The sequence below is a fragment of the Rhinatrema bivittatum genome, chromosome 10 (genome assembly GCF_901001135.1).
Source record: "Rhinatrema bivittatum chromosome 10, aRhiBiv1.1, whole genome shotgun sequence".
NCBI lineage: Eukaryota > Metazoa > Chordata > Amphibia > Gymnophiona > Rhinatrematidae > Rhinatrema > Rhinatrema bivittatum.
The window spans coordinates 92,899,897-92,914,664 of NC_042624.1; the positions used below are offsets into that span (position 1 = coordinate 92,899,897).

General features: G+C 42.3%; 1 protein-coding gene across 2 annotated transcripts in view; it reads left to right on the forward strand.

Moving 5' to 3' along the window:
* The window catches only part of PIGK (phosphatidylinositol glycan anchor biosynthesis class K), a 224,907-nt gene that overhangs the window by 65,495 nt on the left and 144,644 nt on the right, over window positions 1-14,768 (forward strand). For both annotated transcript variants that reach the window (XM_029618432.1, XM_029618431.1), the window contains exon 8: window positions 2,153-2,263. In XM_029618432.1, coding sequence (XP_029474292.1) covers window positions 2,153-2,263 — 111 coding nt within the window. The remainder of the gene's footprint in view (window positions 1-2,152; window positions 2,264-14,768) is intronic.

Below are 14,768 nucleotides of genomic sequence, written 5' to 3' on the forward strand. Positions count from 1 at the left end.
TGCACACTAATTTTACTGCTGGTTACTTGATAGGAATACTAAATTGCATGCAAATGGGGAGAAAAAAATATAGGGCCGGATTTTAAAAATTTACACATGTAAAACCTGGGGCCCGGCTATGCGCGTAAACCCCCGGGGCATGTGTATGTCCCGGGGCTAACCAAAGGGGCGGTCCGGGGGCAGGGCTAGAGGTGCCCGGCACAGCGGCCATTTGCCACTGTGCCAGGGGATCGCGCGCCGGCACCCTGCTTGGAAGCAGGAGCAAAAGGTACGATAAGAAATTTGGGGGTATTTAGGATAGGGACAGGGGGAGGGCAAGATAGGGGAAGGGGAGAGGAGGTTAGGCTAGGGGGTTGGGAAGTTCCCTCCCAGTCCGCTCCTTAATTGGAGCGGAGTGGGAGGGAACTGGAGAAGGCCCCGATGCATCGCCATGCGTCCTTTGCAATAGTTTACCCTGCCTTGCGCGCCAGCGCACGCATGTTATAAAATTGTAAGTCCATGTGCGCGCGCATAACGTTTTAAAATTTACCCCCTAATATCCAGTGTTAATACCTAAAACGATTAATGTGGACTACTTAAGGCAGGAAAGTTAACTACACCTCTAGAGATTTTGTTTTTATTGATTCTGCACAATTTATTTGTGTTTTTATATGTATATACTGAAGTTACCCACCTAGAGCTGTGGATGGAGCGGGATACAAATCTTTTAAATAAATCAAATAAATAAATGACTTTCCTGTCTATGTTGACAAATGCTGCTGGATGAAAATATGGGCATCCTGTCTCCCTCCTCATAACCACCCCCTGCCCAAGACAGGTACAGGCTCTGGGCCTCCCAGCCACATCATCCCTAAAGTGACCAATCTTCTGCCCTTCCTTCCCCTGTGCAATGGCTGATCCTCCACCCTAGGCCGCAGCCTTCCACTCACTTATCTGGACCATCCACATTCCCATGCCTCAAGGCAGGAGGAGAATACTGAACCTGCCTTGCTGCTAGTGCTTTGCTAGTGCTCGTCAGAACAACAGCTTTGCCACCTACACTTTGAGCTGTGCAATATGGGGTTTAAATGTGAAACCACAAAGCCACAATTCTAACGAGGACTACTGAAATAGAAGGAGCCAGGTAGGTTGATCTCCTCTTCCTGCTTTCTCAGCCCTGTGGGGTATGTTAGGAATGGGGTTGCAGGGGTGCCAGAGAGGTGAGTGAGTGTGGCAGAGAGAATAAGGGATCAGCCACTTCAGGAGTTTGATGCCAGAAGTGTTGCTTAGGCGGCCCACAATATCAGCAACCCTGCAAGCCGCATTAACTTAGTCCTCATGTCCAGCATGGTTGATACAGGCTGTAGGTCCTTGCATAGAGTCATGGCACAGTTTATTTAATGCAATTTTTATTTTAATGCGGCAGTGTTCAACATCTCATAGCATATCGCGTGTTAAAGAGCAGTTTAATGCAAGTGTTAAGAGTTGGCAATAGCTGCATTTTAATGCCTGTTAGTACACAGGGTCTAATTTAGCAAGTTTTCCAATTTTCTGCTGTTGGAAAAGTCTTTTGATAAATGATACTCAACAAATATGGTCATTTTATATAATAGAAAATGTTAATGGCTTGATGAAGTATCTATCAAGTTTAGTGAGCTTTTTGAGTCATTAGAATAGCTTAAAGCAGCTTTTCAGTCTCGGTTGGATTGCTACTGAGAAAAGAAGAGCTTCCCAAATTATGAAAGAAATAGTTTCTGCTGAGTTTAATAGTTTTCTCACTGGGGTCTGCAGGATTCTGTGTTGGTGCTATAAACTGTTAGGGAAGCATTTCAGCTGAATGGCTTGGGCTGCTTAGATTGAAGTGGTTTCCAGGGGTAATTTTGTAACTTTGCACCTAAGTCTACTTTGAAAATTATCCCAGCAAAACTACATGCATATAATTACCTCTGCTATTTGATGCTTGCGGAATTTGTGTATGCAAATTTAAAATAATTAAAAAAAAATGCATATAAGTCCCAACCTTGCCCAGACTCCATGCCCTGGAATACCTCTCCCATATGTCTATAAATGTATGTGCATACAAATGTGTATTGTGCGTAATTTTAAGCACATATCGGTCTCATAATATTTTTAAAAGTTTTTTTAATATGTACTTTTTCAAATTATTTTTAAGCATCAACCTGATCTTGGAATTGGTGTTCATCTTATGGACAGATACACATTTTATGTACTGGAATTTTTAGAAGAGATATATCCAGCTAGCCAGACCAATATGAACGACCTGGTAAGTAATATATTGTAGCATACAGAAATGTCTATTCAGATGATGAAAACAATTCCTGATGCGATCTTGAAGTATGTGGAGGAGAAATGTTTTTAGCTGAGTTACACATGACTATTGGGTTCTTCTGTAGCTTGCCATTTAACATTTCAGATGACACTATTAAGGTGTCCTGAGTCAAACAGTATTAGAAAATCTTGCTTCCAGTATATCATAATTTGCGTGTTGTCATTTAATGATTGTTTTCTGTTCAAACTGCTGCTGTACCTGAAATAGGCGGGCCAGATAATTATTGGTCATCCCATATTAAAGAAACCAAAGACTCTGATTAAATGACAGATAATGCCCTGCTGCTTTCTCTGTTCTAAGAGGATTGCTGGCCCATATAGCTTGTCATTTCAGTGGCACAGCTCAAAGAGGATTTGGCAAAAAAGTAACAGCAATCAACACAAATTCCCTGTGTCTCCTTAAAAGTATTTTTTTTTTTAATCACAACCGTATAACCAGAGGCTTTTAAAATATTTCTTGGATGATATTCTAATCTCTTATCCAGACATGTGTCTCCCATGTATTAAGTTGTCATATGTCTGAATGGACGATATTGGTGACGTGCTGGTAATAAATAAATAATCCAATAAAGGGTTTGGTTTGATTCCTTTGTGTAACACAAATTTGGATGTTCACACTTTACTGTTTCTGAATTTTTCTTCCGAATGGACCATACCAGTTACAGAGGAAAAGAAATGAGTTGAACTCTGATTCTTGTCCATCTGCACAGACACAGAGAATACCGAACCAAAATGTAGTTTGGTGTTATGAGATTCCCAAATTGTCCCACCTCTGGAAATCATTCAAAATAATTCCTAGGCTAAATTCCCTCTTAAAACACAACGGTGACACACAAAGAAATTCTCTTATTCCAACTAAGATTTTCTTACATGAGGTCCATAAATTGACAGTGAAATACATACACAGGGTTTTAAATGACGTGGGCAACCAAGACATTTTCGGAAGCCATATAAAGATTGCTGCATTTTTAAGTAGTTTTGATTTCTATAAGTTCAGTTCCTGGCTATGATGATTTATGCATGTAGATTTTGTATGTTTTAATTACTGATTGTATATGGTTTCTTCAAAGCCGTTAAGACCTTTGGATTATACGGCATAAAAGTGCTTTGAAAAATGAGTTTGTGTGCTAGACTCAACCCACCATGTAAAAGGAAAGCAATTTTATTTTTGGTGCTTCTTAAAACGTGAAGTAGATTAGAAGGGGCCAGTCCAGTGGCCTCTTGTTGATTACAAGTTCTGGCTATAGGGAATAAAGAGCATCTAACGATTTCTTTAAATAAGAGGAGGAGTGGCCTAGTGATTAGTGCACTTTATCTCCTGATGCCTCAGGTATCCACTAGATTGTAGGCTTTCTGGAGCAAGGTCTTAGTGTACCTGAATTCTAAAAAAAAATGCTGTAAGCTGCTTTGTGCATTATTGGGACAGGTGAGCTAAAAACCTTAATCAGCTTGATTTTTTTCATATTGTAAATAAATGCCATAAATTTTACTAGCTGCAATCCATTGCCCATTTAGTAGTGAATTTGTACCTCCATCTTCCCCAGCCTGCCTTCTACCTCTGCAGCTGCAGAAGTCCTGCTCCTGTCTGTTCCCTTGCCTCCTTCCTTCCAACCCTGTGGCTAAATGTGTGTTCCTTTGTGGCTGTGCCTTGCATAGTGTTTGCCTTGTAGCTACTGATATTCCATTCTTGCCCAGATTGTCCATCTGTGGCTCTGCTTCCCTCCTGCTCTGTGCGCTCTTGATTGGGGATCATGGCATCCTCCCTAGTGGTCAGAACTAGCAAAGGGATACTACATAGCATATTTTCTCCTAGGACAAGCAGGATGGTAGTTTTCACACGTGAGTGACATCAGATGAAGCCCGTCACGGAAGGGAAAACTGGCACACTGAGCATGCTCAGCATGCCACTATCCACATGTCCACGCGAAGTCCCTCTTCAGTCTTTTTTTTTTTTTTTCCGCGGAACTGTTTTGCGGTTGTGGAGCTTGTGCTATTTTTTTGTCTCTGAAAGCATTTTTCCCAGTCGATTCATTGACTTTACTGTGCCGGGTCCCGCTCCATTCCTCCCAACTTAGTTGGGTAGCCGGGTAAGTTTTTGTTTTTTTTTTTTTCCCCCCCTTTCTGTGCGGTCGATTCCCAGTGGTGTCTCCCTTGGAGCCCCACCGGTCATCGACCGCTTGCTGGATCTTTTTTCAAAATGGCATCGTCGGGTTTTCATCAATGCTCCCAGTGTCCCTGGACCATGTCTCTTAAGGATCCACATGAGGTATGTGCAACCAGATGACCCCCAAGGGCCGGCACGCACACCTGGATAAAATGGAGAAACTCTTCGGTTCGAAGAAATCTGATCCTTCAGCTATGACGTTGGGGGCGTCAACTCCGAAAGGCCGAGGGGAACTGCTGGACAGGGTGAGGAATTGGCATTCCGTGGTGGAGCCAAGACATTTGTACGTAACCCCTGAATTTTGCAAGGCTGACAATGGCAACATGCACCAAGTTATGCAGATAACTTTACTGCTGGTCCTAATGAAATGCAAGTCTGGAGATTTTGGGCTAGAGGGATCCTGAAATCTGGGGGAGGGGGAGAGAGCATGCCTCTCTTAAAGGGCCAGTCTGATACTGTATATATATATATATATATATATATATATATATATATATATATATATATATATATATATATATATCCCACTATAAGAGGGGCACTTTCAACTCAGGCTGGGTGGGTTTTGGGGGGACAGTGTTACATTGGTCTGCCTAGGGCTCAAGGGTCTGTAGACCCTTGTGACACTGCCTCCCCCCCAAAATCCCACCCTGAGTTGAAAGTGCCCCTCTTACAGAGGGATATATATAGAGTATCAGATTGACCTTTAAAAGAATCTCTCACTCTCTCCCACAATCTAAAATCAAGCGTATTTTTGCTCATATGCCCAATATGCATGTTAATGGGCGCATGGACCTTTTAAAATTTACTTGTAAACATTTCTTCAAAAGCATTTCACAGCAGCAAACTTTTAAATTATCTATGCTGAACTTGTATGTTAAAATTCGAGTTTCTCTAAGAATGTCACCATTGGAATTCACCTGTTGAGAGAATAGTAGTGCATAATCTTTAGCATTTTGGAAAGTTTAGCACCCTTTTCCAGTTTGGTTGTGAGAGAAAATGTATGCTATGTATCCAACATGCATCTACAAAGGGGCTGATTTAGCTTGGCTCATGTTAGGACCTCCTTCCTCTGATCATCAGAGTTAAAAAGAGCCACTGTCAAGAATATTGAATATTCCATTGATTTCAGCAAAAGGCCAGCTTTTCAACTGTACTATCTCTCTGAAAGTTGAGGCATGTATTAGCCTTACTTTTGGATGACATGCTGCAGATTTTCTCACCAATAAATAAATAAATAAATATACATACACACATTTATTTATTTATTTATTTTTGGTTTTTATATACCGGAAGTTCCTGTATAATATACATATCACTCCAGTTTACAGGTAACAGAGATAACTATCGCCTGGATGGCGGTTTACATTAAACATATCGAACAGTTAAAACTATTATAAAGCAGATTACAATATAAATCAACTTCAAAAACAGAGATATAGTATAATAAACATTACATTATTGCAGTAAGATATAAGGGTTGTCATTCTTCCTGCTCTTAGCTCTCTGGGAATGCTTGTAGGAAGAGCCAAGTCTTGAGTTTCATTTTAAAAGTAGTATGGCACATATATATATAATTTATTTGACAGCGTGACTGTAAACAATGAATAATGGAATTAATACTATAGCCTTGTATATAAGTTTATATGTGGTATAGTACAAAGTAATTGATTTGTATGAAACCTTTGATTTGTAAGAAACCTTTGATTTGTAAGAAACCTTGTTCTATGTAATGCCTTTTGGCAATTTTCATGTTCTGTTTCAATGTAAACCGATGTGATCTTTATTTCATATAGGAACACCGGTATATAAAAATCTAAAAATAAATAAATAAATAAATGAAGTTAGTTCTCACTAGATGTACTGTATATTTTATCCCAGAAGCGTAAAGTGAATTGAAGAGGTAAATCATAGATTTATATCAAGGGTCATCTGCAACAGATGTCCTCCTTTAGTGATAAGCTAGAGGGGGCTTCTGGGAGCCTCTCGTTAAATTATTCATATAAACAAGGAGTGTGTCACTAAGTGGAGTCAAGCTGGCGAGGACCTCTAGAATAGATAAGAAACTGGCACTCATCATTTTCCTTGTTATGCTGTAGTTTGCATGATTTGTTGTCTTAAAAAAAAAATAAAGCAGAACTTTAGAACTAATTTAGTCCACGGTGTAGTACATGCTACTCATTTCACTCTACACCCAACTCTCATGGATGGTCTTTCTCAAGGATTTTCATTTATACATATCTAACTAACATTGAGTAAAAAAACTGTGGTCGGATTGAATGCTTTGATTATTGCTATCTCTTCAGGCCTTCAATACATAACAGAAGAATGTAAGACATGCCTTACTGGGTAAACCAATGGTCCACTAGGCCTAGCATCCTTTCTATAATAGTGGTCAGTCTGGTTTTTGGTGAAATACCCTCAGATCCAAATGAGATGCATTCCCTGTTGTTTCTAAAGGCTGTACTGCAGTGTAAAATTTGGATACATCTTGCATGCAATCAGTAAAAGCAAGTTTGTTCTTTCTGTCATGAAAATGTTACACTTACATATTTTACTGTCTCATGTTTGTGATCAGTAATTCTTATGACTTCCTGAAATTTGAAGCTATGCTTTTGGAAAGGTTGCATCTGAGTACTTCTTCCCAAGAGAATCGAAGCCAGTTGCTCATTATACTCTCATAATCCAAATTACTTGCTAAAACCTACACATTATGCAAAATGGTTTTGAACTGTCAGATATTTCCTTCATATTAATATTCCCCAGGATCTGATATACATGGCTGAAAGCATTAGATTTTCCCAGGTAGTATGAAAAGTGCTAGATGTGGTAATGTAACATTCGACAATGTTATAGTTTGTTAGAAATGCAACTGAGCTAAAAAGTTTGCAGCATTCATTATGTAGAAGGAAAAAATAAGATTGCATATATTTTGTATATTTTATCAGTGATTTTTGTAAATATTTTCTATAAACTGTAAGAACCTATGTGCAAATGGATTCCCAAAGATCTGTTCTCTTCTGCTGCATACAGAATTGTAGATCTGGTCTATGGAGCAGGCAAACTCTGTGTGGCATTATGAGCAGCTAGAAGCCGAGATGAAAATTCTACTGTAGAGTCCATCAAGCTAGGGTGAGAGAACATAGTAGAAATTTCATCTTTGTGAGACTTTCCTTACTCCAAATGACGTCAAACCTACACCAATGTGTATTGTGCTGTTTGTACATCTCACTCTACATGCGAAACAGGCCCATAAACACTAAACCACCACTAACACCTCACCTCGATCTATCAGGTGGCCCTCCTATAGAGATATAAATAGGTGCACATGGTGAGGCCCTCCCCAGAGGTACTCGCTCTCTCTCTCTTCCCCAAGCCCAGAAATGGCCAAAATGCAATTCCAAAAATTTATCGCAAATTACGTTATGGCCATTTCAGACATATCGCAGTCAAAAAAGCAAATAGAATGTTAGGAATTATTAAGAAGGGAATGGTTAATAAAACGGAAAATGTCATAATGCCTCTGTATCGCTCCATGGTGAGACCGAACCTTGAATACTGTGTACAATTCTGGTCGCCGCATCTCAAAAAAGATATAGTTGCGATGGAGAAGGTACAGAGAAGGGCAACCAAAATGATAAAGGGGATGAAACAGCTTCACTATGAGGAAAGGCTGAAGAGGTTAGGGCTGTTCAGCTTGGAGAAGAGACGGCTGGGGAGGGGGGGGGGGATATGAATAGAGGTATTTAAGATCATGAGAGGTCTTGAACGAGTAGATGTGACTCGGTTATTTACACTTTCGAATAATAGAAGGACTAGGGGGCATTCCATGAAGTTAGCAGGTAACACATTTAAGACTAATCGGAGAAAATTCTTTTTCACTCAACGCACAATAAAGCTCTGGAATTTGTTGCCAGAGGAGGTGGTTAGTGCAGTTAGTGTAGCTGGGTTCAAAAAAGGTTTGGATAAGTTCTTGGAGGAGAAGTCCATTAATGGCTATTAATCAATTATACTTAGGGAATAGCCACTGCTATTAATTGCATCAGTAGCATGGGTGGTTCTTAGTGTTTGGGTAATTGCCAGGTTCTTGTGGCCTGGTTTTGGCCTCGGTTGGAAACAGGATGCTGGGTTTGATGGACCCTTGGTCTGACCCAGCATGGCAATTTATGTTCTTATGTTCTTAACGCCAGGGAAAAAAACTAGTTATTTTTGGCATTAAAACCATGCGATAGCATGCGTTATGCTATCGCACGGTGCTATGTGGCCCCTAATTTAACTAAAACCCACCCAGACTCCTTCCTTGAGCCTGCCACCTCAAAAATTTGCATTCGCACCACGCGATAATATATGTTTCGCATGCACTATGGCGTTAACGCATTTTGATGCATGATCCGGTTAGCTGGATAAGTAGTTCTGCCCTTCACTTAGCTGCTTCAACTCCTCTTCACAGCATGTTGCTGTCCGAGGTCCTGCTTTCTTCCATAGGTGCGGGGCCACGCCTCTTCAGCCTATTTAAAGGACCAGTCCTTCTGGCTTCTCCTTGTGATGTCATCGAGGTGTTTCCTCTTCAGTCAGTCTTCGCCTTCGCAAGGAGTTGGTCATGGAGTTGGACCTCTCCTGGATCTTCAGTTCCAGCTCTTCTTTCCAGGAGTCCTCCATGATCCTTCTTCACTTTTTCAAGGCACTCTGTTCTTTGTTGGTCCTCCTTGTCTTCATCCATGGTTCTTGAACCTCAGTCGTTGTCTTCATTCCATGTTCTGGTCTCTTGTCTGATCCCGTCCTCTTGTCTTCAGATGTCCTAATGTCTCCGTGCCTTCAGATGTCCCAGTGTCACCGTGTTTCCAGATGTCTTCTCGTCTTCAGGTGTCCTGACGTCCCCTTGTCTTCGGATGTCCAGACGCTCCAGTCTCCTGATGTCTTCGTCTGTCATGTTCCAGCCATCCCTGTGGTCCTCCTCTCTAGAAGCTCCCTGATGTACAGATGCCATAGGTGTCCTGATGTCCCAAGGTACCAGTATCCGTCCATATACGATGTCCTATATTCCAACCCTGATGTTCCAAGTCTTGCTTCTGATGTCCTTTGTCCTGTCCTGATCCTGAAGTACTATCAGTCCTCAAGTTCCGGGTTCAGCTCGCTCGCCCCGGACCTCGTTTTCAGCTGACCTTCCTGGGAGTAAATCTGTTTCTATCCACCCTCTGGACCGACTCTATCCTGTTTATATCCTTTTGAAGGTGTGGTCTCGAGAATTGTACACAGTATTCCAAGTGATGTCTCACCAGGGACCTAGCAGTGGCAATATCACCTCCCTCCCTCTGCTGACCATTCCTTTCTCTATGCAGTCAAGCATCTTTCTGTCTTTTACTGTTGCTTTATCCACCTGTTTGGTCACCTTAAGATCATCAGTTACAATTACCCCCAGATCCTGCTCTTCCTTTATGCTTGGAAGAATTTCATCTCCAATACTGTATCTGTCCCTTGGGTTTTTGCATCCTAAATGCATTACTCTGCATTTTTTAGCATTAAATCTTAGCTGCCAGACGTTAGACCATTCCTCAAGCTTCGCTAGATCCCTCCTTATGTTTTCCTCACCTTCCTGGCTGTCCACCCTGTTACAGACTGGTATCATCGGCAAAAAGACAAACCCTTCCTGACAACCCTTCCATTATGTCACTTACAAAAATGTTGCAAAGAACCAGTCTAAAGAGTGCTCCCTGAAGCACACCACTAGAACCAAACCCTCCTAACTGAAAATTCCATTTTCCACTTCCCTTTGTCGCTCCCACTCTGCCAGTTTCTTACCCAGTCAGTCACTCTGGGATCCATACCAAGGACGCACAATTTATTTATAAGTCTGTGCGGAACCGTGTCCAAGGCCTTGCTGAAATCCAAGTATACTACCTCTAGTACTATCCCTTGATCCAACTCTCTGGTCACCCAATCAAAGAAAGTGATTAGAATCATCTGACTAGATTTACTTCTGGTAAATCCAAGCTGTCTCGGATCTTGCAATCCATTGGATTCCAAAAATTGCACTATCCTCTCTTTATCCTCTGTTTTCCTCTGTTTTCCTCTGTTTATCCTCTGTTTTCCATTAGGTTGCTCATCACAGAGGTCAGAATAACTGGCCTGTAGTTCCCAGCCTCCTCCTTACTTCCACTTTTATGAATTGGAACCACATCTGCACTTTTCCACTCCTCTGAAACAGACTCTAAAGAAGTATTGAAAAGTCAGCCAGCAGAGCTGCCAGGGCATCTCAAGTTCCCGTAGTACCCTTGGATGTATCCCATCTGGCCCCCATCGCCTTACATGTTTAATTAACTTCTCACAAGTACACTGTTTGTGAGGAGCTAGCTATCTTAAATTAATTCAGGATGAGCATTTCCTGTAATAGTAAATGGTAGGGGGGGGTGGGAGGGCATTGCTTCTTTTGGTTTAAATGATAGAAGAGAGTGTACCACTTGAACGTTTTAAGGCAGGTTTCAAACTCTTATTGGTAAAATAAAATATATATGCAGAGCATTTAGTAGCGAGATTTCCTTTCTTTCTTGGCATTTAAAAAAATAATTTAAAAACTATACTTGAATAGAAGTGTTTCATGTGCCTGCCTCATGAAAGAAAACAAGTTCAATAAAAGTTCAAATAAAAGTGGGGCTGTAAATTTGCCTTTGGTGAGTCGCATGAAAAAGAATTGGTAAGCAGCTTATGACCTGAAGGCTTTGAAGGTATTTGCAATGAAGCCTACTTTTAAAAAGAAACCGTTGGGAGCTGGGTTTGAAATCATATGGGGGTTGATATTGAATGCTTTGAAATGTCTTTAGTAGTTTATCAAATCATCTATTTTTAACCACGTACGTGCAAAAAAAAAAAAAAAAGACAAATGGTTGCAGTCAAAAACTGAAGTCCATTTTTAGGATATTTTCTATTTCAAATATTCATGGAAATATTTTTTTCCTAAAGAAAGATTTGCGTAATTGTATTTAAAGTTCAATCTGTTTAAGTTTAGAAAAGTGTAAAACATTCTTATAGACCAGCAAACTTTAGTTTTCACACATTGCCTGCATTAGGCTCAACATTTTCATTGTTTTTCGTTTTGCTTCATTGAGTTTCCTTTTGTTTCGGGATACTGCGCACTATTTTATTTAGTGCACACTAAACAAATTAGCACATACTATTACTAAATGAAAAAATCTGCACATCCCCAATCTGCACTGCTGATATCCTAATTCATGTTACTGTTGCAATATATAGTAATACTGTGTTAATGTAGCACTGTGCACAGTTATTTCTTTAACGTTTTGCTGACATTTTGGATCTAGTTCACTAATTCTGGCAATCTGCTCTGGTCAGTTGAGGTATTAAGATAGGTTTCTGCCATTATGATAGTGTAATGACATAGCAGAGTTCATTGCTGTGGAGACCAGCAATGGCTGCCTCCCTCAGGGGCTGAAATATTAAAACCATGCTAAAAATTAATGGACTTTCTTTTTTTTTTTTTTTGGTGTGGCTGTTAGTTGTATTTCTGATGTACCAACTAATAATGGGGTGGATTTTAAGAGCCCTGCGCGCCGGTGCGCCTATGTTCAATAGGCCTACCGGCGCGCGCAGAGCCCCGGGACTCACGTAAGTCCCGGGGTTTTCCGAGGGGGGCGTGTCAGGGGCGGGGCCGAGCGGCGCGCCATTTTTGGGGCGGGACGCTGCGTTTCGGGGGCGGGCCCGGGGGCGTGGTTTCGGCCCGGGGCGGTCCGGGGGCATGGCCGCGCCCTCCGGAACTGCCCCCGGGTTGCGTCTAGGCGCGCCAGCAGCTCGCTGGCGCGCGGGGATTTACTTCTCCCTCTAGGAGGCGTAAATCCCCCAACAAAGGTAGGGGGGGGTTTAGACAGGGCCGGGGGGGGGGGGGTGGGTTAGGTAGAGGAAGGGAGGGGAAGGTGAGGGGAGGGCGTTAGCGAATTCCCTCCGAGGCCGCTCCGATTTTGGAGCGGCCTTGGAGGGAACGGAGGTAGGCTGCGCGGCTCGGCGCGCGCCGACTACACGAAATTGGTAGCCTTGCGCGCGCCGATCCAGGATTTTAGCGGATACGCGCGGCTACGCGCGTATCCGCTAAAATCCCGCGTACTTTTGTTTGTGCCTGATGCGCCTACAAAAGTACGCGAGGGCGCCCTTTTTGTAAATCTACCCCAATATGTATAGCACATGAATGCTATGGAAAGCATACCATGCATTGTGCTTAATATAGTCCCATGGTAATATTTAAATTAGAGTTAATGCATTTTTCTCGTCCACATAGTTCAAGGACCTGATGAAAAAATACCCCTTATCACTCCCTTCCATCCTGGTGGGACAAGGAAATACCCCCAAAGTCTTCCTTCTACCCACCTAACCAATCAGCAAGAAACATCCCTGATGTTCCCTTCCAGCAAAGAAATATTCCCTTCCCCCATTGCCTACTCTGCTCTGCCAAAAATTAGCCTTACCGAAAATATAAGCAGGTGGGATATATTGGGGGGGGCTTATTTCTTTGTCATACCGAGGAGGGTTCACGTTTTGCCATCAGGAAGTGCAAGGGGGATGATAAGATGGAGTATGGCTCTTTTTTTTTTATTTTTAAGATGTATTAAATGCCTCATTTTCTGCTCATGGAAAGCCATATAATCCCATTAAAAGTTGAATTTGATACACCAATTACACTTGCCAATGTAAAGCATTTCTACAATGTCATTGAATTCTGTATTTCTGGATTTTATAATGCCGTTTAAAGAATCTGAAGTAGATCACTTTTTAAATGCACATAAAAGATGTGATTCTTATTTTCCTCAATATTGTTGATGAAATGTATAACAAATTCAAAAGTTTTATGAGCTGAGTATTATAATGTACTTTATTGGTGCTGCAGTAAATTGGAATAGCACTGCCAGAAATATATCCCTAATATACCTTTCTCCAAGGACAAACAGGATGGTAATCTTCACATATGGATGACATTATCAGATGGAGCCCGGCACGGAAAACTTCTGACAAAGTTTCCAGAACTTTGACTTGGCATTCTGAGCATGCCCTATACCACGCGTCTATGCGGAGACCCTCTTCAGTCTGTTTTTTTTCTGTGAAGCTTTTGCATCGCGGTGTGAGTGAGCTCTTTTTCTTTAAAACTTGTGGAAAACTTTTTTCCTTGATTTTCTTGGGTTTTCCTTGCATTTTATCTATCCCGGGTCCCTCTTGGTCCCTCCCATAGCTGCCTCAGATAGATTTCTTGGTGTTTTTGGGTAAGTTTATTTCATTTCGCCTCCCCTGTGGTGGCAGTGCCTTGGTGCCTGCTGGTCATAGCTGCTGCCGCTATCATTGCCATTTTGCATCCCTCTTTTTTTTTTTTTTGCTTCTATCATGGCTACTACCAGTTTTTGTTGATAAGTCTGGTGCTTGAGGGCTATGTCTATCGGGGACCCCCATGATATATGTGTCCTCTGCCTGGGAGCATCACATGACGTCTGGGTTTGCGCAAGTGTGCCCAAATGACCCCAAAGGGACATTGCACCTAACTCGAAAGATGGAGAAACTCTTTGGATTGGGGAGTGGCTGTTGAGGATATGAGAACACCCCTCAGTGCCTTCCTTTAACAGGAAGGAGGACGTGGTCTACCTCGTCCAGAAGGCAACTGGATGTGATAAGCATCAGCTCCCCCACCAATCAGTGGTCATCTAATCTGCCTTCAAGAGTGCCAAGCATGATCAGACCCATTCCTCTGTGCCCTCATGGAAGGACCACAGCATTAGATACTCTTGGGAGGAAAGTGTTCCAGGCAGCCATGCTTATGGCCTGCATTGCCTCCTACCAGCTCTACATGAGCCAATACTTGCGGGAGCTCTGGATAAGGTGCAGGAGATAGCTGAGCAGCTGCCTCAGCAGCAGCAGGACTCCCTTTTGTTGCTGGTGCAGAAGGGCCTGGAGTGCAGAAAACATGAGGTCTGGGTGACCTATGATGATTAAAAAATGGCAGCAAGGGCCTCTGCAGCAGGAATTGTCACCCACAGAATGGCATGGATGCAGGCCTTGGATCTTCATCCAGAGGTTCAGGAATGATGTGCCGTGTACTAGGGAGAATTTCTTTGGAGATTGGGTAAGGGATGTGGTGGCTCAGTTGTGGGATTACCATGAGATCCTCCAACAGCTGGCACTCCGTACCCATCCTCCTCATCCAGGAGGTCAGCGAGGCAGGGGCAAAGGAAGTCTTTCTGTCGCCAGAGGAGGTACTATCCTCCACCCCCTCGTTCCCATCAACAGC